The sequence below is a fragment of the Pomacea canaliculata genome, linkage group LG4 (genome assembly GCF_003073045.1).
Source record: "Pomacea canaliculata isolate SZHN2017 linkage group LG4, ASM307304v1, whole genome shotgun sequence".
Lineage (NCBI taxonomy): Eukaryota > Metazoa > Mollusca > Gastropoda > Architaenioglossa > Ampullariidae > Pomacea > Pomacea canaliculata.
The window spans coordinates 6,162,390-6,187,131 of record NC_037593.1 but is presented as its reverse complement, the minus strand read 5'-3'; the positions used below and the strand labels follow the sequence as shown (position 1 = coordinate 6,187,131).

Here is a 24,742-nt window from a genome sequence, read left to right as displayed (position 1 = left end):
ATAACGAAAGTTAAATAACTAACAATATATATATATTTAAAATTATTTTTAGCTTTCCTTTATTGCATTTTTTATTAATGTCACGTGACTTGCTGTGGTCATATGACCATAACATTACAAAATGGAGGAAAGAGCACCGCTAATGCGGTATGTTTATAAATAATGTTTTAGGTTTAATGCGACATCGATTGCTTGTGTTCTGCATTGACGGCACGCTGAATCAATATTTCTAAGTAGTCATTTATTGTATTGCATAATAAAAAAATATTTAATTAATTTAATCTAGTTAATGAGTTGCTTTGAATTTGATTACTGACTGCAAGTGTTAATTCTTACTTTAGTTCGTGCAATGCGCCTGTGTCAGATCTTTTGGATTAGTCTGAAGAGCCTAGATTTTAAATAAAAGCACAAACGAAACTAATCTTGTTTATTAATTAACGTCGCATTAATCTTGGAAATTTTCAATATACAGCTTATTACATTTACACGAAGATTGCAGAAAGTAATAAAAGACATTGATTCCTTTTAATTCAGGAGTGTTTATCATTAGTACATATATAAAAGCAATCTTTTGTATTTTTTTCACCGTATTATTTACCTTATTGTTTATTTTTATGGACAGACACCAGACAATATTTTTTGTTTATGATCATCGAAAACACCGGGAGGAAGATGACCCTAAAGATGCTGTACTTTATTTTTATCCTCCCTCAGTGAGTATTTCTGTTTATGCATTGCCATCTGATAATATCAGCAACCATCTGTTTGGCTGACAAGTAGATAGCCTATGCTCATTGTCTTTCACAAGTGTAAAATTAACACAAATAACACTGTGTATTAAATCACATTCTGAGATTCTGAAGGCCAACACCACATTTGCAATATCCACATATTAATCCAATGATTAATGAACTGATTAATAAGATCAGTAAGGTGATATAAAGTTGACAGTCTATAAGGTGACCAGACGTTTCGGGGGCGAAAGTGGGACACGTGACGATGGTGTCGTAACCGTCAAAGAACGCCGAATCAGCGTACGGTATTCAGATTTTTAAAGACAACCGGGACATTTGATGGACTTGCCAGAAAGCCAGAAAGCGGGACATTGGGCGTCCCGCCCGATGAGCAGGCGGGACACGAGGTCAAAAGCGGGACTGTCCCGCCTAATGCGGGACGTCTGGTCACCTTACAGTCTATTCATAATTTTCAAGACCTGTTAAAAACTCATAAGTATTTGAATTTTGTTGATGTTGATGAGAACAACATTAAAAGTCTGCAGACATCAACTTGCAAAATGATTGAGAGATAAAACAGCATAAGAGCTCAGACTTTGCACAAAATTAATTTTGGCAACACATCTTTCTCTGTGTCTCTCTTCCATTTCCACCTCCTGTCTCACCATTTATCTTTCTACCCTCGAATCAAATGAGACTTTATTGTATGTCCGAGGAAGTCCAAGACAGAAAATTTTCTTTTGCTCACAAACCCAACCACATATACAAACATAATATGAGTATTTATATACATACAACATAATGGGCAGACATACATATCAAGACATTTAACACACATGCACACCTATACCTTCTCACACATACATGTGAACCTCCTAAGGAGGTAATATGGCAGCCCTTCGAGTTCTTGTGCTTTTTATTTAGGATGGTGATTGCTGCTGGCACGCAGGATCTCTGGTAGACAGTTTTATACGCATCTGGCACTTTGTAGCCTGCCTGAGGGCAACAGCCAAAATTTGGCATGGATTCCAAGATTCTAATTTTTTATTGAGTAGGCCTGAGCCCATTTCAAGGTGGAACAACAGGAAGCCCTCATAATTAACATTTTCATAAGCTGTAGTGTGGAAAAAAATACAATTAACTTTCGAAAGTACAACTATGTAAGATGTATAGCAACATTATTATTGTACATCCCAACTTGGAACTTTGGGATGGTGAGGGTATTTTTGGTCTGAGGTGATGTTGTATGCCATCTCTTTGACTGCATGAGAATACAAGTCAGAAGGTGGCAGCTATGGTGCACCAGTAGTTTTATTTGCCTGGTGGATGACTCTGGCCAGCCTTGCCTTGTCTTTGACGAGGAGGTGACCATACCAGGCGGCGATGTTACTGTCTCACGCTGATGTGAATATCCACACACACACATGTACATGTGCATACACATACACAGAAAAACCTTGTTTGGGCTTTTGTAATAACTCATAATGTTTTGGTTTGATTACATCTGTGCTTTTTCATTTCAGGTAAATGTTGAAGAGCAGATCTCACTTGTTGGGGGGTTGATAGGATTAGTTAATTTTTGTACAGAGGTGCTTCAGCAAGGAACCCCTTCTGTGGTGTCCCTCACCACATGCAAGTTTGCTGTTCTTGCGACTGGAACTTTCATCCTTGTAAGTGAAATCTTAATTAGTTTAGTCCTTGCTACTCCTTGAGGAGCACAGGGCTGCACACAGTCTTAATACGATGCACATTAATCACCAGCAGTAAGCTTTGCAAAAAGTTTCAAGTAATTAAGTAGGAAAGGTCTGATAACATTTGGAAATTTAGGAAAACTATGATTTCTGTTAGTTTTGTTTTTTTTTACAAGCAACTTAACCTTTTTTTGCAATATCCCAATTTTTGCAGGGTCTGTCAGCAGAATTAAATACTCCCCAAGATTTTTTGAAAGAACATTTGCAGTTTCTTTGCGACACATTTTACCTCTATCAAGGAAGTTTTGAAACTGTCAGACAGGTATGTAGCATGTACTTTTTAATTTCTCTTTGTATTTATGCTGGGTATTGTACATTGAGGTGAAAGAAATAGAGTGTGTTTAAATATATTTTTTTAATATTTATGTGGACTGCTTGCATGCAAATGTATGTAAATATCTTGTTTATCAGAGGTTTTGCGCATTTTTTATACAGGTCATTGCATTTTGGCTATTTAAACAAATAGAAAAATAACTTTGTCACAGAATGAATTTGTCTTATAATGCATACAAAAATTAACTGTTCTTACCTTTAAGCAAATTCTAATCTTATTCTTTTATATATCCACATATATTGGATTACCCCAAACTGATTTTCAGTAATGTATTTCTGAAGTAGAACCACAATGAAAATTTGGTGGGTGTTTAAGCAAAAGTGTAGTTAGTAAGTCATTCAAGTAAAATGAAGTCATTATAAAGTGAATAAATATTGTTCAGAATGAAAAGAATCCCCAGATATAAAGTGATTCTCTTGACTTTGCTCCACCAAACAGGAAAAAATCCTCGCGTGGACATGTTTTTCTTGCTCACTACAGGCGGGGGTAAACTTTTATATTGGCAATTTTCTGTTTCAGAAAGCAGGATCTGAGGGTTTTGTTGAAAAGTTAAATGAGATTTGTAATTCTTACTTCTCATTTTGTGAGAGTTATGGCGACCCTTTATCTCAAGCATTCCATGTGATTCCATATAGGGAACTGCCAAAGGTAGAATCTGTTTCCTTTGCTATGCCCTCTTATCATGTGTGATAACCAGTAAAAACTGTAAGCACAGTCTGCACTAATTATGATGCCAACCCTTCCTCTCAATTGCACTCTGTGGCAAAAAGGATTTCCCTAATGTTACTCCTAAATATTTAACATCACTGTCTTGCCATTCATGCTTGTTGCTTAACAGTTGTGTTGAAGCAATGGTGGCAACACACACACACACAAACATGCAGACCTCTTATCAATATGAATGGAGTTGAAGTAAATTAGTACCTTGCATTTATAAAATATTAAAGTAACTTATGGTTGTAAGTTAAGTACAACTGGAGTTTTCATCCTTCTGACACAGTTTGCAGAGTGTATGAACTTTGTGTTTCATTGTCTACCACAGAGTCAGTGCACTGTGTTTTTGGAAGCATCCCACATCTTGCAAAGGGCTCAGCATCAGCCTGGTGTACTTGGTGGTGTCTTATTCAATAAGAACAAGTAAGAAAGAACAAAATTTAAAATGATGCATCTACAGAAATTTAGTTCCTTTTAAATTCATGATTGGTACGTTGCTGATGTCATGAGAGAGACTGGATAAAAGAATAATTAAATGAAGTGGGGCAGGTCTTCCACACCAGTTTTAGAACTGGTCAGCATTGGCATTACTCATTTCCCATCATTATGCTGTAGAATTTTAGATGGATTCTCTGGCATTTTACAAAGAATCAATCACTTTTTTCCCTCCAGGTGCAAAGTATTCATGGTAGCCTTTAAGAATAATGAAAGTGCAATACTGCTTCATGATATCTAGTGATTTAGTTTTCTTTCATCATTTTCCTTTGTGCAGGGTTTTATGTACACAACTGAGCAACAGTTTGACCCGAAGAATGCTGATTCTTATGCCACAGCAACAAAATGTGAGATTTTCCATTTGATAAAAATAAAAAAAAAAGCTATCTTGATTAAAATTCCTACTTGATCAATCATCTTCCAAAAGTACTCTCATGTAATAAGATTATAAATTAATGTATACACTCATGTGTTTTAATTTAAAAAAAAAAAAATTTGTTGATCCATGAAAAACTGTTTAAATACATTTTTGTTTTTGCAGTTTCCATGCAATGAAATCAAGCCAGGTATGTAAAACTGTTTTTTTTTCTGTTGGGTTACCGTCATCATCCTTCGCTTTTTGACTCTATGTCTGTGTATCTGTTTATTTGGAAATGACACATATCCAAAATTTAAATGACGTGTGTTCTGAGCTTACATTTGCTTGCAGAAGATGACATGATATTTCAATGTCTCTTTAAAATTATACACTTTTCTTAAAATTTGTGAAAATTGAAAATGTTTTCCTTTGAAACTAAAGAAGATAAAAATATAGCACCAATAATTAATACCCCATGTCTCTTTAACTTTGTGTTTTGCTTATTTAAAGAACTTTTCTTCTCCATGAGTTGATCACAAGTTATTGCAGCTATTTTGTTAAAGTTTTTCTTGCATCCAGTTCCTGTTATGTGATGTTTGCAGAGTTTGATGTGCCTGGAGGTGTTCGACTGCTTTGTGTTTTCTTGACAAGAGAGGAATTGATCTTGCTTAGTCCAAGGCGATGTCAAAACACTCAAGCAAGAAATGATTCTGCCGTGGACCAGACGGTACCTTCTGATGTGGCATTTTCCTTAAGAAGAAAAGCCGATCACTCCTCCCCCCAAACTAATGCTTCTGTGTCAGTTGACCTCAGTGATGTTTTTTGTGATAGTGTTAGTGATCTTCCAATGGATGAGTCAGCCATCACAAGGAGCCAAGCATATACAATAGACCGCAAAAGCAGCTTACAAAATGGTCAGGAAAAGCACAGTCAAAATTCTTTTGAAGACAATAGTGCTGAAAGTCAGAGATCTGATACTTACCAAGGAGGAATAAACGTGGATTCACAGTGTTTGTCTGAAGTTAAAAAACATCTTTTAGATAGCACTTTAAGCGAGCAGCTGAGTTGTGGTTTGAGAGATACAGCACTTTCGAATGATCCGTGTTTAGAGTTGCATTTTGATGGGGATGGGTTAGCAAAACAATCTGTGGCAAAGGGTAAGGTTAACAGCACAATGGATGAGAATATGGTGAATGTCTTCAATGATGGTTCTGAGATGGTAGAAAGTGTACTGGTGTCCACGGAAACAGTAATAACTGAATGTGATAGTCTCACGAGTAAAATTCAAAGCCATAAGAACAAGGATGAGTCCACTGACAAAGACGTTAGTGACACTGAAGAAAATTATAAATTATCTGGACATGAAGTTCTAAAAGGAGTCGATAATTTTGCTGAGCATTCACCTCCTGTTATCAAACGTGATGATACTAGCATTGTTTGTGATGTAAGAGAAACAGTTACAGAATTTTCAGCAGATGTGGTGGAGCTGTGTTTTACAGATGGAATAAAGTCTGGAATTGACAACCAAACCCAAGAAGTCCAGAGTGAAAATCCCACACATCTGATTTCTGCACAGGAAAATATCCAGATGGTGACAGGTGTTGAAAATACTAAAAGTAACAAAACCTATTCAAGTGCTTCAGCATCTTACAAAGCTGATGGATATTCAGACTGTGAAAACAAAGGTGAAGGCAGTGCAGCAGACAAAAGAGATGGTCTAACAGCAGCTGATGACAAAGACTTGTCGACAGAGAAGATAACTCCTGAAGGAGATGGTGCTTCTGGGAGTTCTTTTAGTGCAGATGAGGACAGGAATGGTGTGACAGTTACCTCTGAAGCTGCCTCATCATCAGAACTTTCATCTCCGTCCATCAGTGATCATATAACACAAGTGCACTTTAACACAGTCCCAAAAGTGTTTGGAGGTCAGGAAAATAACAGGCAGAGTACTGGACAATCCCCGACTGAGCAGGATGGTAACTCTGATCTAATTAAAAGTGGAGGTAGTTCTGTGCTGTCTGATGGGCAAATGAGTCCAGGTAAGGAGCAGATATTGTTTGAGACCACTATTCAAAGCACCAGCCATTCAAGTGCCACGGCTGTGTTGCCCAGCTCGGCACATCTACCAACAACTGTTCAAAGCACCACCTGCTCTAGTGCCACGGCTGTGTTGCCCAGTTCTGGACATCCACCAAGAACTGTTCCATCATGTGACTTTGGGTAAGACTGAAAATGTTTTGGAAGATTTAAAAAAAAATATTTTACACTTTCCACAAGTATTTTTTTTATGGAAGAATATCTGTTAAACATATAATTGTTTTGTCTCTCTTACTGTTTGATTAAATGAATTAGAACTTGCCTACTTTCACAGCAGCTTCAGACTGTGATGTGCTGTTGAGAAAAAAAAACGAGATGATATGACAAGTCCATCTCTTATTCGACTCTTCACCTTCAGATTGTGCAGGTTCATCTGAGTGAGATAGGCATAGCTGTTACAATTACTATTGGTGCCATTTGATGAGCACTTAATATGTGTGCAAAATTGGTTCAACTCCCCTCTACCCATTTCTCCGTGAGATATTTTTCGCTATCTTTCTAGACTTTCCATATCCACCTGTCCCTTGACCCATCTGAAATGTATCTTACACCCAATTGGTTTCAGCATTGATGCCAGTAGCAGTGACTTGGCTCCAAGCACAGAGAGTCACTTTACTGCAGGGCGATCTTCAGACAGTGCTAGACAATCACAGGAAAGCCTATATGCTGTGGAACACGAGGGGTATGTACATTTATTTTTTCAACTTCAATAACATTTTGTGGGTTTGTTCATCTGACTGAAAGATTGAAATACAAAAAGCATAGATTTAGCGATATTTAAATTAACTGGTTTAAACAGATAGTTTTCTTGCTTCTTGTTAGTCCTGCTGTTGTGTGGTTTGAGGTGTGTGCAAAGAAAATAATTAACTTGGTATTCTTTAGTCAAGGTGGATAGACACAAAAAAAAAATTTAAGACCAGTGAAGAAACAAACAATAATAAAGAAGATTCGACTGTCTCTTGATAACTAGAAATGGATTGTAAAGACTAAGTATTCTGTGTGGCTTTTTTTTTTGTTGTTGTTTTTTTTTTTGAATAGAATGATCACATCTTTCAGTCTGTGCTTTATCACTGACTAATTTTTTATTACAGTTTGAAAACTCCAAAATCTGTCCTTTTTTATAACTTTTTCTTTCACACAATTTTAGATTGTTCTTTTTATATGATTTATATAACTGCTTTTACTTCCTATATTTCTGTTTGTCCAGTTAACAAACACGAACATATATCCTGTGTTGTTTGTACTTTGTTAGCATTGTGCTTCCTATGCTAGTCTTCTCAGTGTTCTTGCTACTGCAAACAGCTCGGTTTCATCTCCACCTTGTAAATGGAATTTTGCATTCGTTTGTGAATTCAGATATTTTTTTAGGTTTATTTAATGTATTTTCTGTTTAAGGAAAATTTGTTTATGGTTTCTGCATGATAACTGGTTTGGAGGCCTTATGTTAAATGCTGATTTTCAGGAATTAATTTAAGCTGACCATTTCTTTTTAAAGATAAACTGAATGTATTGCTTAATATTTTTGTTAATTATCTGAGTGATCATATTTCCAGATCTGAAAGTGAAATGGCTGATCTTGAAGGTCGGCAGCCAGTGCTGTTGTATGTACAAGGACACATGGACACTTTGCTTATTCTAGTGCTTGATAGTCTTTCACGAGCCACAAAAGACAACATCAATAAACTAGTGAGATGTTTATTATTGTGATTGTTGGTATCACTGTCCTTACCTTCATATATCTCTGGTGATTGTTTTGCTGTCATAGGCACCTTTATAAGACTATTCGCACATGTAGTATGCTTAGATTCTGCTCTAAAGCAGTTTCTGTCACCACTGAAATATAAAGTTCGTCTCAGGCAGTCACACTTCATGACAGATGAATTATCCAACATTTTGCACTTGAACAGAGGAGACTGTCCTCAGTTATATGGAGAAGGGGTAGCGGTGGTACTAAGCTTATCCCAAATGTTGCGAGTTTCCAAACATTAAGATTATACCTGCCATTCACAGTCAAAACACACCTGTGAACAGAAATATTAACATGTTTAAAGAGGCCAAGAGCACTTGATATTTTTTTTCACATATGAAAAGATTCATGGCTTTCTGCATCATAATGTAGCATTTAAATTGATTTTTGTAACAGGAAGTGGTTTTAAATTCATTTAAACATGGTTCCCCCCCCCCCCCAGAAAAATTTATAGTTTGGGACTTGGTCATAAATGATGTGCGCAGTAATAATTTGTGGGGCCTGACATTTTTATTCACCTTTAATCCATAGTCTTTATAGGTAAGCTGAGAAATACATGAACTTAGTCTGCACTTTGATATTTTAAAATAATAATACTCTTTGTTTCTTTTTAATAGTGGAAGTCTTCATTAGCAAAGCTGGCAGAAATGGATTTTGCTGTCAATGATATGGATATGAACAGCTCACCTGAGGCTTTAGTAAGTGATCATGCTGTTTTGGAAGTGGAACCATTAAATCTCACATTACAGTAGGAGAAAAAAACTTACTCCTCTCTGTTAATATATCAGAATGGATCTACCTATTAGCAATTTTAAGTTCTTACAGTCTTTTTAAAGCTAAACTGATTGGTGTATTTCTCTCACTTTCAGGTCTTTTTTAATGTTTTTAAATTATTTTTTAATATATGAGTATTATCTGCTAGCAAATCGGGCTCTAAAAAAAGATTTTAAGGTGGTATCTTTCTTTTTCTGCTCATACTTGACTGTTTTTGTGTTAGTTGTTCATAGAACGAATACAAATTGTTAATAAGCTGTCATTTTTTTCGTTGCAGAAAAAATCAAAAGCCTCCTATCTATATCTGCATTATGATTTATTTAGTCAACAAATGAAGGGTGAGTAAACAATGGATTCTGATTTTTAAAAAAAGACAGATAAAAATACAAAGTGCAGAGCAAACATTTTGTGTGCGTGATGCAGACCTACTTTTTGTATTGTATGAAAAAGAGATAATGACAATGCAGATATATTTGGATTATTAAATGACACCTATAGTTTTTGCTATTGTGTTTTTTGTAATTTTGTTTTTTTTCTTTTGGCATTTTCACTGTTTTTCACAAATAGTAATTTTTTTCCTTTCTATGACAAAAATTGTGAGTTATTATAATGCAGTCATATAATAATTAAAACAGTTAATTTATTAGCTTTAAGTAACTTTCTTTTTAAGAAATATACAGTGGAACCTCGGTTAACGAACTTAATCCGTTCTGGAAAGCTGTTCGTTAACCGAAATGTTCGTTATCCGAAACAATTTTTCCATAAGAAATTTTGGTTCCCAGCCCTGTTGACTCGCTATTTGAAAGTTACATTTAATGAGAACAGTTTATAAATTTAAATAAACATAAAAACATTAACGAAAGCATTTAAACATCAGAAAACTTGCCGTTTTGACGGCGTGGTTGGAAACAGGTGTGGGGAGGAAGGGGTGGAATTACTGCTTTGAATTTGAGCACACGTGACAATCGGGGATGACTTCCCTTTTCTGTAGCTTTGAGGTTGAAGAAAAAAACTTGTCCAGTGTCTGCTCCTTCTGCCTTTTTTGTAAAACTCTTCGGTAAGACGACATACATATCCGACAGACGCATGCCACCTTCATTCTTTGAAATCATTTCCTTTTTCAATTCATTTGTTGGCCGCTTCCTTGTCATTACCTCACTACTATTAATTGCTCTTAATCTTCTTTGGAGCCATATTGAGGATTATCTTATTAAAATAAAGCACACAATCACTAAATAAAAGGATGCGCACAGGTAAGGAACGACTGATCGTAACTTCTCGAGCGCGTTCGGTCACGTGTGGTTCACGTGGCTGTTCGTTATCCGAAATTTTGTTCGCTATCCGAGACAAATTTATAGCGAAATTTTTGTTCGTTAACCGAAAAATTCGCTATCTGAGGCGTTCGCTAACCGAGGTTCCACTGTATATTGTTTTTCTCAACAGCATTTTAAATTTTTATTTCTGATTTGTGTGAACAAACTGAAAAGCTATAGCTGTTGAACTCTTCATAGTTTACTCGAAGATGTATTGCTGAAAAACCACACCTACACAGTGGCAAGAAACCCTTAATTATAAAGAGTTTATTCAAACTGTAAACTGATTAAAAAAAAATAATGCAACAGATGGGTAACACTGATGGAAAGTTTATAAATGCTGTATACCAGGTACAGCGTTACAACCAGTGACAAGCATGGCCAATGAGCTTGTCATCTCTAGCGTACAGATGCATGACAGCTTCTGCAAGATGCCAGCCAGCCAAGATATCATACTCAGGTACTGTAACTGATTGATCGCCTATAATCCCATAATAATAATGATAGCAGATGAAAGATTTGTGTAGTGCACACTCACACTCATAAGGAGAATGCTCTTAGCGTTTAAAACAAGAAAGAAACAGGGATAGCATATTAGGGATGGAAGAATAAACTTACACTTTTCATCATTTTGGATGGGTATTAATCTGCATTTAAAGCAGTTGATTTTTGGTTCTTAAGATGATACCAGTGGAGGCGCTGGCATTACAACTGTTACTGTCCATGTATTAAACATTATTACAATAACAATGTTAAGTACTGGTTGAAGTAGATGTAGTATCTGTAAATAATAGTGCTATGCACAGGTTTTAAATTCATCTTTTGATATTTGTATTTTCTTACTTTATTCACCTTTACTGGTCTACAAAGTAATGTAGTGAAAAAGTTAGCTAAAGGACGCACACACATTTAATAATTTCAGTATACATTAAATTTCAGGACTCATACAACATGTTCATATGGCCACAAAACTCTGAGCAATGAGACCTTTTTTCAAGTTGCCTCCTCAGGCCAGACCGCTGCTTTTCCTAATGCCCGAGACCCTGCATTTTCCATAGACCAAATGGCAGATCGACGACTGTATTCTGATCATAATGCAGCACTTCTGTGAAGAACACAATACATGATATTATATAATCACAGGACAACTCTCCTGTAAAGAATGCAGGACATGATTGTGGTGGAGTGTGTCATGATCACATGATTCGTCCATCAAGTCCAGGCTTCTGATATTGGTGACACTAGCAATGCTTACTATTTAGCTCCTCTCGGAGTGATCTAACAGTATGGATAAAGAAAATAAAAGTATCACTATATACTCTTCTGTTTTGCACAAGAGTATAACATTCATAATGCCTGTTAAACTGATAGATTGTTCATATTTTCATGTTTTACCCATTTCATGCTTTGTTCTTCCTTTCAAACGACTCACACCAGTAACAGCACCATCATGCAGATGGGCACTTCCCAGAACTTATAAAATAACAGCTAATCAGTTAAAGGTACCATGGGGTGCTAGTTTGGTGTAAGTCATCATGTTTACTTGCCTTGCAAATTTGTTTTTGCATAAATATGCATTGGTCAGTATATCTGTATTTTTATACAGTTCTTTATATGTAGAATATTGAACAAATACACAACGGTGCATTAACTCAATCAGTACCGATAAATCGATGCAACTGAGCTGTAGCTATGAAAACTTCGCATCAGTGGGTGCAAACTGTATAGGAAGAGTGAAAATAGTTTGTTTAAACATTTAAACATGCATTTATAGCTCATTGCTTATATATCCTTAGTTATGTGTCTTGTTTTACTATTCAAATCATTTCATTCATTTTTCATTAACATTTGTTGTTGTTCTTATTATTAGAACAATTATCAGAAGTATTATTACTGAAACTATAATCCTCAACCAGCATGATAAACTTTTATTAGAAGTGAAAATTATTAAACCCAACATTTCATGAATGAAAAATCTTTTCATCAACCTTGATCAGACTATTTCCAGGGTATCACCATTACTGACTGCCATGGTGTCAGTGGGCAGAGTGCAAGAGTCACATGTTGACAATACTTAGTATCCACAGTCAGTGTGTTAATGCAGAATGTAGTGTGCATTTCCGACCAACATGATGCTATGCAAGGTTTTGAAGAGACACTGAGACAGCACGCTAGGTTACTAGAGAAAGCTATGTCTCCAGAAAAGGGAGGATGAGAGAATGAGAGCTACAAAGACAGGCATTTTTAAGGTGTTATGGTCTTTTGTGTCTGAGAGGAGTTGGGTGGTAATTTTAGACCAGCAAGTATCTAATGCGTCTAAGAGACAATTTTAGTGTTATTTTTACAATGCTGTTGTAAAGTAGATTATTTCGTAGTGTCTGCAGACTTATTGTGAAAACTTTTATAAAATGTAGATTATACTTCATTTTATATTCAACTTTGATATATGCCTTTTGCAGTTGCGTTACATAGTCTTGTAATTGTTGGTGCTTGGTCATGGATGTTCATGATATATAAATATACAATTTATTCAATCTTGCCATTTTAAAAAATAATAGGATGTTGGTAAAATAGTGAGAGCTTAGCGTAGTTTTGAACTTTCAGAGTGTGTCTTAATATATTTTATTTCATCGGGAAGAAGAATCTGAAACACATGCTCACCAAAGAGCAGTGAGTGTGGTTGTGTGATGAGCCTTAAGACACCAAATCATTGCAAATGTTGCAAGTTTGTTTGCTTGAATAATTTTTAAAGGTGTGGCATGAATGCACATTGCTATAACATATGAGCTTTGGATTGCTGCAGACCCAGAAACAATCAGAGTTGATAATGAGCGTTAGTTTTTGAAAACTTTTGCTAGTCTGCAATAGTAAGATAAAGAAAAATTCTGGCCTTCTCCTTCTGCTACTTTTTCCTCAATAAATCAAATATCCATTACTGCTGAGTGGTTGGAAGACGTTTTCCCAGTCACAAGCTTCAAGTGGACAAACTGCAATAGCCATTATAATACACTAATAGTCATCAAAAGAAACATCTAGTTACACAAGGTTCTCTTCTGATTTTCATGGTAAGTAGTGCTGGGTGATGCCGCTTTCACTGCACTCATTTTCATGTGTCATCTTATGGTAAAGATGTGAACAGTTAGGTAGCTGTTTGTGTCTTGATACTATTTTTCATGCTGATTTTTCAGCTTTCTGTTTATGTTGTGATGGTGCTTGAGTAAACCTCTTTACAACTGTTGATCATTTAAAAAAAAATCTTTACTCCAAATCAAAAGGATTTTGTTGTTACTAGAATGATCTAAAACATTGGAACAAAATCCAACAAGGTGTTCTGTTAAGCTAAGTGTTAACTGTGCTGTGGTGTTTCACTCCCTGTATTACCAGTCACTGCACTTGTGAGAGGTTTATAATGTTTATGATTATTCTAAAGGGCAGCAATATATCTGTTGTCTGCATGTTTACCAGACAACTTCTATGAATGTCTGACTGTTGGCTGGATGATTGAAAACTCGCATTATACATTATATTTATAGATGATGAAAGAGAATCTGCATTGAACAACAAATATTTGTAATTTCAAGTTATCTTTTTGTTTATTTTTAACCTTTTTACTTAATATTCAGTGGCTACTTACAACAATATATCTTAATTGTTAGATTTAGGTAAAACACCAATACACTCTCTCCATGCTCTTCGCATGTACTTCTTGTTTTAAGAGAGTTACAATAACCCAGCTACAATTCATATTTAATTTAATTTTGTTTTCCTTAATTTTTCTTATTTTAGAAACATGATGCAGTTGGTAAAGTTGAATTGACTAGATAAATAGTGGTAAAATGTAGAAAAGAAAGAAAAACCGGAGAGGATTTGTTAATGCCAAAAATCCATTAAGTTTACTTCTTGGTCTTAAAGGACTGGTGGGTAGCAGAATTGTTTTCTAATGACTGAGTAAATTAGGCTACTATTTCCCTCTTTCTTTATTGAAATACATACCTACGTCACCATGTACAGAAAGAGGTCAAAATATCAGATACACATAATATCTAGTCCCAGCTCTCCCATTGGCTGAAAAAATTATAATGTTGATGTATTCATTTTTAGTAATGATATTTGTAGAGGTATATTCACCCAGATTTAGGGAAGTAATATTTTGCATTGTTACCCAATTATTAAAAAAAACTTTGTATCCTGTGAGCCCTTTAACAGACCATTTAAAAAAATCTTTTCAGAAAGTGGTAGCTGCATTTTGTACCCCATTGTATTCAACTAAAATATGAAACTTTTCAGCCATGGAAGGAATTATTGATACAATAATCCATTGTGCACATAAACTGTATAGGGAATGTCTGATTCTCTATGTTCTCATTTTGGAAAGTATGTAATAGTGTATTTTTTGAAATAAGCTATGAACACTGTCATCCTTCATTACTACAGTTTCTACCTTTAGTTTACTGTCTTCTTGGCAAATTCAGAACATTCCATTCAAATCTATGTTTACATTGGTATCCTTGCTTCTTCGCTTTGAGGTTTGCATAGCTCAATTTTTGAAATCACTGTCTTTTTTGGGTATTCTATCAGTTCTTTTTCATATGAAAGTGTGCAGATAATGTTTTCAGTTGTCTATTCTCCATAATATTCTTGCATCAGAGAAATATATCTTAAGAACCAGGCAAACTTTCCCCCCCCCCAATTATTTTAACAGATTATATTGAGAAATGTTCTCATTCTCTGACTATTCAAGATCACTTTTTTTTTAATGCAATTTTCTTAGATTTTGTTATTAGAGTTTTATACACTAAAAACCAACATTGTTGGCCAGATTTTTGAAGGAGACTATAAAATGTGTTAACTGTTTGCGCAACTTGTTTAGGATTAATTAACAGGTAATAAGATGATTTGGTGAGATATACACATAGAAAGAGATATGGGAGAGGTGATGTTAACAAAATTGTAGATTTTCATTCAATAGTAAAATAAGATACATTTTTCTTGACATTTTCGTGTAATGTAGTTAATTTTAGTTAACTTTTATTTACAAAGTCAAGCTGTGGAAGTGATGAACAGTGTGAGAATTCAGGAGGTTTTATAATCAGCAGGTAAATGAGGAATGGATATATAGAGTGGAGCTAAGAAATGAAACAAAGTTTCATAAATTTAGGTCCTTTAGAAGTAAGCTTTTAATAAACATTAAGGAAAAAAGGAGAAATTTTGTAATATATATATGTGCATGTGCACCTATGTATACATTTGTGTGCGAGAGAGAACAAGAACATGATGTAGAAAGTGCTGGTGCGACATGCCATGCATGTCTGCTACATGTGAATTTTTAGGTGTGCAAAAGATATGTACAGAACATTATGGCATAAGGTGCATCTGGTTTATGCATGGTTTTGTCAGTATTTCTGAAGCACGAACAGTGCACATCATCTGCATATTTATAGAAGTTAACAGTCTGTCCTCGATGTTTTATTCGGAAAAGAGAAGCAATTTACTTCCAAAATGAGCTCGAATTAAGATAAGTGCAAACATAACACTTGGCACAAGTATTTAATAAAATATAAGCTTAATAATAATAAAGTAAATTTATATTAATGCTTTACCCCACATCAAAGGCTATCTCAAAGAGATTTACAAAGGAAAATACATAATCACATCATAATAATAACGATCTCAAAAAAGAGTTCATTGTGTTCTCATGTTGAGAAGATGGTGAATGCCATCAGCATAGATGCAGTGACTACAGTTCAGTACTACTACTATCCATTTTTTCTTTGACTGTCTTTTTGTAGATATTTGCATAACTTTCTAGGGGACCTTATGAAGACAGACTGTTCACTTGGAGTTTACTTCTACTTGAACAAGTCAACTCGCTTCAAAAAAGATATTTCTATTTTAATTTCCTCTTCTTCATCACTGAAAACCTTCTTTCTCCGAAAAAAATCAGACAAGATAGTGGTGGTCAATAAAACAGGGAAGGATGGCATGGAACTTGCTCTTGCCCAGAGTCTCGTGACACTGCCGAGAAGTTAGACTAACAATCAGCAGACAGTAGTGACTTGACAAAACTACTCGATTAGAGAGTGTATTAGCGGTCTTGTCATCCTAAACATTGCCAGCAATGCAAGCATGACCAGAAGCCTACCTCCCACAGATGTCCTCTTTGTCGTGTACCTGGACGATAACTTCATGAACGTTGCAGTACCAGAAGACAAACTGCAACATGTCAACCAGTGTAGTTATGTCGCATGAGATCTCAGCTGTGCAAGTGAGTGGAGAAACCATAGTGACTGATCTTAGTTTGATGAGTCTTTTTACTGTTTAAAGAAATTAACTGTTTCATAGATAAAGGCATGGACAAACATCTTGATCCAAGTGTGATCTGAAAACATTCTTGTGTTCTGTTGTTTCTGTGTGGTATAAAACAGAGGGCTGAAACAAATTATAGCAATCAGAAGCAATTAGCACTTTTGTACCTTTCCTGTTCACTTCTGCGAGAAAAATTACCTGCTGAAGACAGTATCCTATGGCGATGGCGAAGAAACATCATCAATGTTCGTCAATATCTACCGGTGGATCTGAGGATAAAAAGATTTGCCTGAGCAATTCACACGGGTTCTCTTTCGCCTGTAGTGTTCAACAGTATCTCAGTGAACATGTGAGACCCACTCGCCTATAACCGTCACCGTCATCGGTGGGAGACCAGTCTACAACTTCAAGACTACATTGACTCTATAGCAGACAGGAGCTACCCGACATCAACTGAGATCACGCGCTGACTGAATGAAGAAAGTGTCTGACAAGAGCAAGTAGAGTCAACACCAATAATAACAAATCACACACCTGGACCAACAGAAACACATCAAAGAAGATTCATGTATCTGGGAAACAGATGACATCTGCATTAGGAATGTACTAGCAATGACAGGGTGTGCAGGACTGGCACATCAACGCCATGATACATGCAATCGGTTGTGTACAAGAACAAATTTGTGTACAAGAACATTTGTAAAATAAAATAAATGTCTTTAGTAACCTTTTCTTATTTCTTATGCCACCTATTGACTATTCCTCCAGCAATATTGTTGATAACATATTACAACTACATAGCAGTAGCGTACATTGCAAGTAAAAACAAAATTCTTTGTTTTTTTTTTTTTTTTGATGCCCAGTCCCTCACAAAGCCAAGATGTTTGGTTCAGCAAGTGCAAATGTTAGTTTAAGAACCATTGGGGTCCCAACAGAAAGGAATGTCGGAAATCTTATTTGTCTTTTTGAAGATACCAGATGCTGATGAAAAGTAAAAGACTGCACACTCTTACGAAAGAAAAGTAAACTAGATATTATTGTAATAAAAATACTCATCATTACAAAATATAACAGCAATTATCACTGAAAATTTTTTTCATTGTTAATCATCACAGTGTCCGCATTTTAAACTCAAGACTGGCAAATTGCTTCAACACACCAAAGCTAATATTATTTCTAAACAGAAAGAAAAATAAATATTTTTTTAAGAAAAAGATTAATCTTACCGTGATTGACAACTGCAAATTCCTGAGGCAAAAACATCCGTTTCATAAATTTTTTTTCAAGCACTTTTTGTTTCGTAAATATATTTTTGTCTTAAAAATAATTACCGACATTGTACAGTCTATTTTATTAAGAATCCACTAAAGTATCCTGACATTTTCAAAATGTGCTCATTTCAAAAAGCTTTCTGGAAAATAATAATACCAATAAAAAATCGATCTCGCTAATTTCGTCCACAAATTTTTTCACAGAGCCGCAAACATGCGATGTGTCATTGATTAAGAAATGCTGCAGTAGATGAACAAGAAAACAATTTTAAAATTATGTACAGAGATGGTTAGTGGAGGCAAGACATTAAATAATTATTTAATCACAGTTTTTCCGTTTTACATAAAAGGAGCGATTTGACTTCGATGTTTTCGCCTTAAGGCATTTACAGTCATCAGTCGTGAAGGTGAGGTGAGGGGAAAGTTGAATATTTCAGGAGAAAATGTAGTATCTGGAGGGAACTGGTTGATGACATGTTGGAGTGGCTGAAAGTCAAAGGTCAGTGCACAGAAAGGTGTTTTCGCCTGGTGGTGTAGCTAGTATGTGAATGCACATAAATCAGAAATACGTACTGCATCGGAAGAACAGTGAATAAAAGGAAAGTCGATGCTAAAGAGACAGAAACAGTAAACCCTGGATGAGAAATGCGAATAGAATGTCTTTTTATGTCAGATTGTGATTTTTACATCTGTAAAAGGTCGAAAGCTCTTACAGTTACTGGAAAAGAATTGCAAGTGACCGCTGTAAGTGAAGAAAAGTGGAAAAACAAATTTGTTCCTACTTCAGTCGTTACCGCCCTCCTCGCTACTCTTAATAAACTGGATCACAGCCTGACAAAAGACATCTCACCCATGCTTACTGAACCATTTATTATTGAGAATCCACGGACTAAATGTTCACTTGAAACGATTTCAAAGCAAGAGGCAGAAGACTTGGAGTATGCAGGACGACAACGTTTCCAATAAACAAACAAATAAAAATAATAATAATAAAAAAAGGCAGTGCGTGTCCTCTAAAAAGAGATAATAAGAAGCCATGACCAGTCTGGACTTTGTTGGAATCTTTGAGGATACACTACACCGTCTTTGGTTCATTAATTCTAAACCCTTTACTCGTTTACTAATATTCTAAGACAGCTCATTGAAATTTCAATTATAAAATAAATTTGTCGCTTTTTGCAGAAAATATCATCCACAATGAATAACACAGAGTGTGGCTCAGACACCTGTGGTTTTGCGCCATGGGACGACCCACGTGACATCATGTCTTACAAGGACTACCTGACGACTTTGTTTATTGTACAAAATTTCCTTCATCCTGTTGTTGTTGTTGTGGGCGTGCCGTCCAACATCATCAGCTGTGTGGTGTTCTGGCGCCAGGGACTTGGCGACCGCATGAACGTGTGTCTGTTGACGCTGTCGCTGGTGGACCTGTGTCTGCTGCTGGTGTCACTGGTGTACAGTGTCGGTTATTATCTGGGGCAACTCGACCCTGTCAGGTATGGAGGTCTTTATGACATAATCTTAGCTTTTGCGGCTGGAGTATATTTGGGATTTCGAAGCGCTTCCGGGTGCATCACCATGGTGATAGCTGTAGAGCGGTGCACGTGTGTTGTCCTCCCGTTGAAGGCGGCGTCTTTGATCAGTAGTCGCAGCATGGCGGTGATTATGGTTTGTATAATTTGTCTCAACCAGGTGGCGTTTTTCACTTCTCCTGCGAAATTGATAGTCGTCAAAGTAAACAACAGCTCTTCAAAGCTGGCGGTGGCCAAGTCTGCTTTCTACATCAACAATGGAAAGTTAATCGAGATATTAGAAAACATAATCATGATGAGTGTGGTGCCACTAACAACGTTTCTAGTCACGTGTCTGTCTACCGGCCTGACCGTGGTCAAGCTGAGAGCCGCCATGACGTGGCGAGGTCAGGTAACCTCTGGCAGTGAGAGAGGTCAAGGTCAGCACACGGCGGTGACCAAGATGCTGGTGGTGGTCTGTTGTGTTTATATCCTAACCACCATACCCTGGGTCATCTTTTACCTGTCTACCGTGCTGGTAGACGGTTTTTCAGAAAGAGGGCCTTACTATAATTTTTTCTGGACAGCGGTTGCAGCGTCCTGCGAACTTTCTTACATCAACAGTTCCGTAAGTTTCTATGTCTACTTCAACAGGTCATCCCGCTTTAAAAAAGATGTTTATTCTCTTCTCTGTCGCTTTTGCACATCCTTATCTCCAAATATTAAAACAAAAAGCTATTCTGAGAAATAGTTCAGTTGTATTTTTAATACAAAGCAATAAAGCAAGAAAGCCATTAAAATACCGCAATTATTATTTGATTCTCCATCAAGTGAGTTATGATCAACTTCGTGTACCTGACCTCAAAGTTATATCGACGATTATACACAAAATAACCTTCCTGAAGAAAACAGAAAGTGGTTCTGTTAGTGGCAAATAAAGAGAGTAAGATGACCCTAAAGATGAAGACTGCTGCAGTCTTTCTTAAATTGTTTATCAAACATTCTTGACTGTTTCTCTACAGCATTACTCCATCGAAATTAATACTCATACTCAATCACAATAAAAAAACAAATATCAGAAACAGAAAAGAACAAAAAACTCACTTTTCACGCGAATAGACGAAACAGAAGTTTGAAATGTCAAGACTGCGGTAAAGATGCAAAGATGCTGTCAGTTGAGGATGATCATCTTATGGGATGATGGTCCTAGTCCGTTGGTCAAACACACATCCTGACAGCAGAACTGTCACTCGAGGCCAAACAAAAGAGTTATAAAAGGTATTCTCACAGTTTTTATATTTTTCTTAACTAATAATTTCTCGACACATATGTTGTTTCAGGGGTGGTGACTCTTTTCTACTAACATTGTAACTACCTCATATCAATCTCCATAGCAACATCAACAATTCTGATTCTGGTACTCGGCTTTCAGACTAACCATTCACTGTATTTTAGTAAAGATGAGTTAGTCAACAAATAATACTGATTCATTATTTGCACGTGAATGTATCCGAAAGTATTCAACATGGGTGTAACCAACAGAACGGAGGTACACGCTTCACCGGGAACTGACCTCAAGCCATCTGCTGGATGTCGAGGACACAATCAAATAATGAAGGAATTGTTTTGGTGATAAACAAGTCTTCCTAGCAGCTTGACCTGCTATGTGCCGAATCGACTAAGAAGTTCTTTTGTTGCATCACGTGGCACTGTCTTGTGGTGACTTTAGGTGGGATATGAAAATCCCTCCCCACCCCCCTACACACACACACACACACACACAATTTTGAACTAAGCTATCTTGTCTGCTCGTGGTCAGCCAGAAAACACGGGGGTAACAGGAACTGACTGTTGTAGCACTGTACCATTGGGAAGTACGGACAAGGATAGTACTGAGACTCCTTCGGATCCCAAATTTGGAGTGTATATATTTTGCATCACCAATGTGTTTAATAAAACATTTTCTTATTGTACTTTACTTCGCAGGTCGTTAAGTCTTTTGATCAGAGAAGAGCAGGGGTAGGGGTTAGTGAGCCGGGTGTCGTTATTTCTCTGACTGAAGTGTGAACATTGTACGCGCCGTTTCTCCTGTGGCTATGTTAAGGTGAGGGCAGAGGGTAGAGGTCAGCCCGGAGTTGTTACCCACGTGCTCTAAACCCTATCCGGGGTCAACGTGTCCCTTTTGTATAAAGTGCAACAGTAACAATGCAACAGACAGCTGCTGAAAAGGAATCACCAAACCATCTAACATACCTTTTTCATCTTTGATGCTCTTGATAAAGAAGAAAGATGGCAGCATTGGTTTTGACGTGGACTATAGGAAACTAAACAAATTACTGTTCCTGGAGTAAAACTCATTTCTCCCCCGCCTAAACTGTTTTCTTAAAGTTAGCCAACTTAATTTGACAAAAAAATGTTGGCAGACTGCATTTCAAACGTACAGCAGACTGTGCCACTATACCATTGTAATATATTCTGGCCAGCATTATACCTATGGACTTTAGCCCTATACCAGTAGATTATTTCATTGTATGTGTATACCATTTAGTTACTGTTACATGCATTATCTCCACCTAGAAGGTCTGAGCATTTACCGTTTTTCGCCGTATGTTGGCATCCAGTCAAACATGAGACGACGATCTGGAACAGAATTCTGCATTCCCTCCACGATCACCCCGGACACCATCCAAAGTGGTGTCGAGATATCAGACACCAAGAATTTACCTATTTAGGCAATACAATCAGGAATGACTAGACGAAGCTGGACGAAAACGCAGTAAAACAAAAATCATTTACCTCATTTCATACTCCAGCAGAAAAAGTTCGTTCTCTTCTCGAATGAATGAGCCATTGTGGAAGGTACCGAGGTACTGTCATGGCGGCCTTCTCTAACTTGACGATAGCGAATTAAGTGTGGTTCATCGTCTTCTTCAGTCCTTCTAAGTAGCGGGGAGTAATATTGAGAACGAAATTAATTTTTGGTAAATGTAATTATTGTCATACGAGTCGAGGAAGCTTTGGAACTGTATAACTAGTAACACCAAAGTACGAGTTACAGGTTTGCACCCAGGGTAGGAGAGTCGACGGGTTTCGCACGACCCCTTGCCCTAGCGGCGTGAGCTGCTTGAGGTAGATAATTCGTCCACTCCTGTTGAAAAGTGTCCTCGTGTGAAGTCTGCTTCAGAAACTAGGTCTCTGGCGACTTCAGTCGGGTGGATTCATCATCGCGACTCAGAGCGTCCTAGGATACCAGTCGCAGGACAACCTCGTTTTTTCCGTGCGAAACCTTTCAGTCTCTACGTCTGTAGACATCAGCATCAGTAACCCTGTTCACCAACTTCGTGAGACCTGCTTCCCCGTTGGGTGTCCTTCAGAACTCTTCCACCCGCTGTTGCCAGACGCCAACGACACCAACGACAAGACGAGCCTGTGTGCGCCACCGCCACCTTGTACACCACCTCGTCACTGCCACCCACATCCTTGTGATGCTTGTTATGTACTCTGGGTAAACATTATAACGAGTTGCTTCACTGAATGTTCATCCCGGGACCTGCCGAAACATTGTAAGATTAATGACAAAAAGTGTGAGTATGGAAATTAGTGCTGGCAATGAATTTTCCAGGCTAATTTTTTTTTTTTTGAATTTCGTGTGATTTTGAGACACCTACTGTGCCATAAGTTTAAATTGCAGTTAAGAATAACTGTAATTATTCACCTCAGTGTGCGGAGTGGTTCTTTGATTGTTATTGTATGTTTATGTTATTGTATTTCAACCCCTGGATGTATTTATTACGAAATATGGAATTTTCCTCGCTAGACTTCGGTGTATAGGTCTTCTCTATAAATGTCAAACAACCACAACAAGCTGAATGTATTATTTGTTATCTCAGCCGTGTAGGCTCGGAAGCTACTATACAACATCATCAGCCACAAGCAATCGTTGTGTTTTTTGTTGAAAACATGCGCAAGTGAGTTTCGTGGTGTTCGGCTTGTGACAGTCTTTAGGAACACAAATCTTTATGAACTTTCTGTCCAGAAGAGCCATTCACAACTCCTCCTCGCCATCTTACTATCCAAGTATCCACTACAATAGTACAGCCAGTTGTAATGTAACTGAAGACAGTCTCGCTTGGCTCATACAGCTTCCGACCCAAAATGAGTTCAACTTTCTTTAAACAGAGGTCAGCTACTGCATACAGACAAGACACTACACCCTTGTGAAAGAAAATAATCAAAGCCAAAGTCTTTTGGCGTTTTTTTCACTGGAGAAAAAACCTCCCCCTCTTGAATTTTACCGAAAAGGTCAGTTTTAGTACTTAACAAAACTGTATAAATAAATGCATAAATTACAGTTAGTCTTGACAAGCTTTGAAAGTTTCAACGTGCGTGTGCGTACGCGCATCGGTTTAATTTTTTTCAATGTCTCAAGAAGTTCATTTTTATGTATTTACTTATGCAACATTTTCACAAATAAATGATGTCGTCTGTACTGCAGGAGAAATAGGAGACTGGAAAAAACTATTTCACGGTTGCCATGAGCGAAAAAATGGACGGCGCCATTAAAGACCGGATGGAAGGACTTCCTTACGGCCTGCAGCACTTGTGTTACCGGCCATGATGTTTTGTTTATTTACACAATCAGCTCCCTCTGCACCCAGATGTGTATTTCTAAGCGTTCAAAAACTGTCAGCTCTTTGACAAAATTCAAGATATTGCAATGTACGATTATCCAACTACTGTCAGATTAAAATTCTCATCTAATCCGAAATATCATTCACACATATAATCATCATATATATCATACATATAATTATCCATGCATAAAAGTCGTTCACTTTACAGAACCTATACAGGTATGCGGCAATGGCTGGTGTGATCGAAAACAAACGTCCTCTTCTTTGATTTTTCAAAAAAAATTTATTTATTTAGCAACGGTTTACTGAATAATGTGCTCGACCGTGTTTGTGTAAATTTTTGTTACAGATTAATGTTACATCTTTACATCACTACAAATTAATATCAAAATATATATTACATCAACTAATAAGGAAGACAAATATACAGATACATATTCAAGTGTCGATTCCCAAGTAGAGTCTAGTATTTGCGAAGATGCTTTCAAAACGTTTGTGTATATCTGACCTTTTAGATAACGAGGGTTCATTCTTTGTCCAATCCCTATATACCTACCACCAACTTCACAGAGCATGTTACCAACAGCACAGAGTTCATCGCCCCTCCACATGTCCAGCCAACTAGAATACAATAACACAAATACTTACACACACGCGCGCGAAGGCCGTACACACTGGCCGTGTCGTCAGGCGGTTTCCG

General features: G+C 36.9%; 2 protein-coding genes across 2 annotated transcripts; both read left to right on the top strand.

The window, feature by feature from the left end:
* Positions 1–112: 112 nt before the first annotated feature.
* LOC112562525 lies at positions 113–15,519 on the top strand. Its single transcript, XM_025235807.1, has 15 exons — positions 113–147; positions 623–713; positions 2,258–2,404; positions 2,640–2,747; positions 3,339–3,467; positions 3,862–3,956; positions 4,306–4,375; positions 4,570–4,594; positions 4,989–6,606; positions 7,049–7,165; positions 8,037–8,169; positions 8,848–8,928; positions 9,282–9,342; positions 10,669–10,777; positions 11,257–15,519. Exons 1-15 carry the CDS (start codon positions 122–124, stop codon positions 11,426–11,428), a joined length of 2,982 nt encoding a protein of 993 aa, XP_025091592.1. The 5' UTR covers positions 113–121; the 3' UTR covers positions 11,429–15,519.
* Positions 15,520–19,091: 3,572 nt separating this feature from the next.
* LOC112561487 lies at positions 19,092–20,771 on the top strand. The gene is made up of 2 exons (XM_025234012.1): positions 19,092–19,848; positions 20,749–20,771. The coding sequence occupies exons 1-2, from the start codon at positions 19,092–19,094 to the stop codon at positions 20,769–20,771; spliced, it is 780 nt and encodes a 259-aa protein (XP_025089797.1).
* Positions 20,772–24,742: the final 3,971 nt, after the last annotated feature.

Excerpts from the sequence above, each read along its gene's own strand:
- LOC112562525 (XM_025235807.1), top strand. The coding sequence starts at position 122 with ATGGAGGAAAGAGCACCGCTAATGCG. Across the intron at positions 148-622 it reads GAAAGAGCACCGCTAATGCG|ACACCAGACAATATTTTTTG; the intron begins GTATGTTTATAA and ends TTTTATGGACAG. Across the intron at positions 714-2,257 it reads TTTATTTTTATCCTCCCTCA|GTAAATGTTGAAGAGCAGAT; the intron begins GTGAGTATTTCT and ends TTTTCATTTCAG.
- LOC112561487 (XM_025234012.1), top strand. The coding sequence starts at position 19,092 with ATGAATAACACAGAGTGTGGCTCAGACACCTGTGGTTTTGCGCCATGG. Across the intron at positions 19,849-20,748 it reads TGGCAGTGAGAGAGGTCAAG|GGGTGGTGACTCTTTTCTAC; the intron begins GTCAGCACACGG and ends ATGTTGTTTCAG.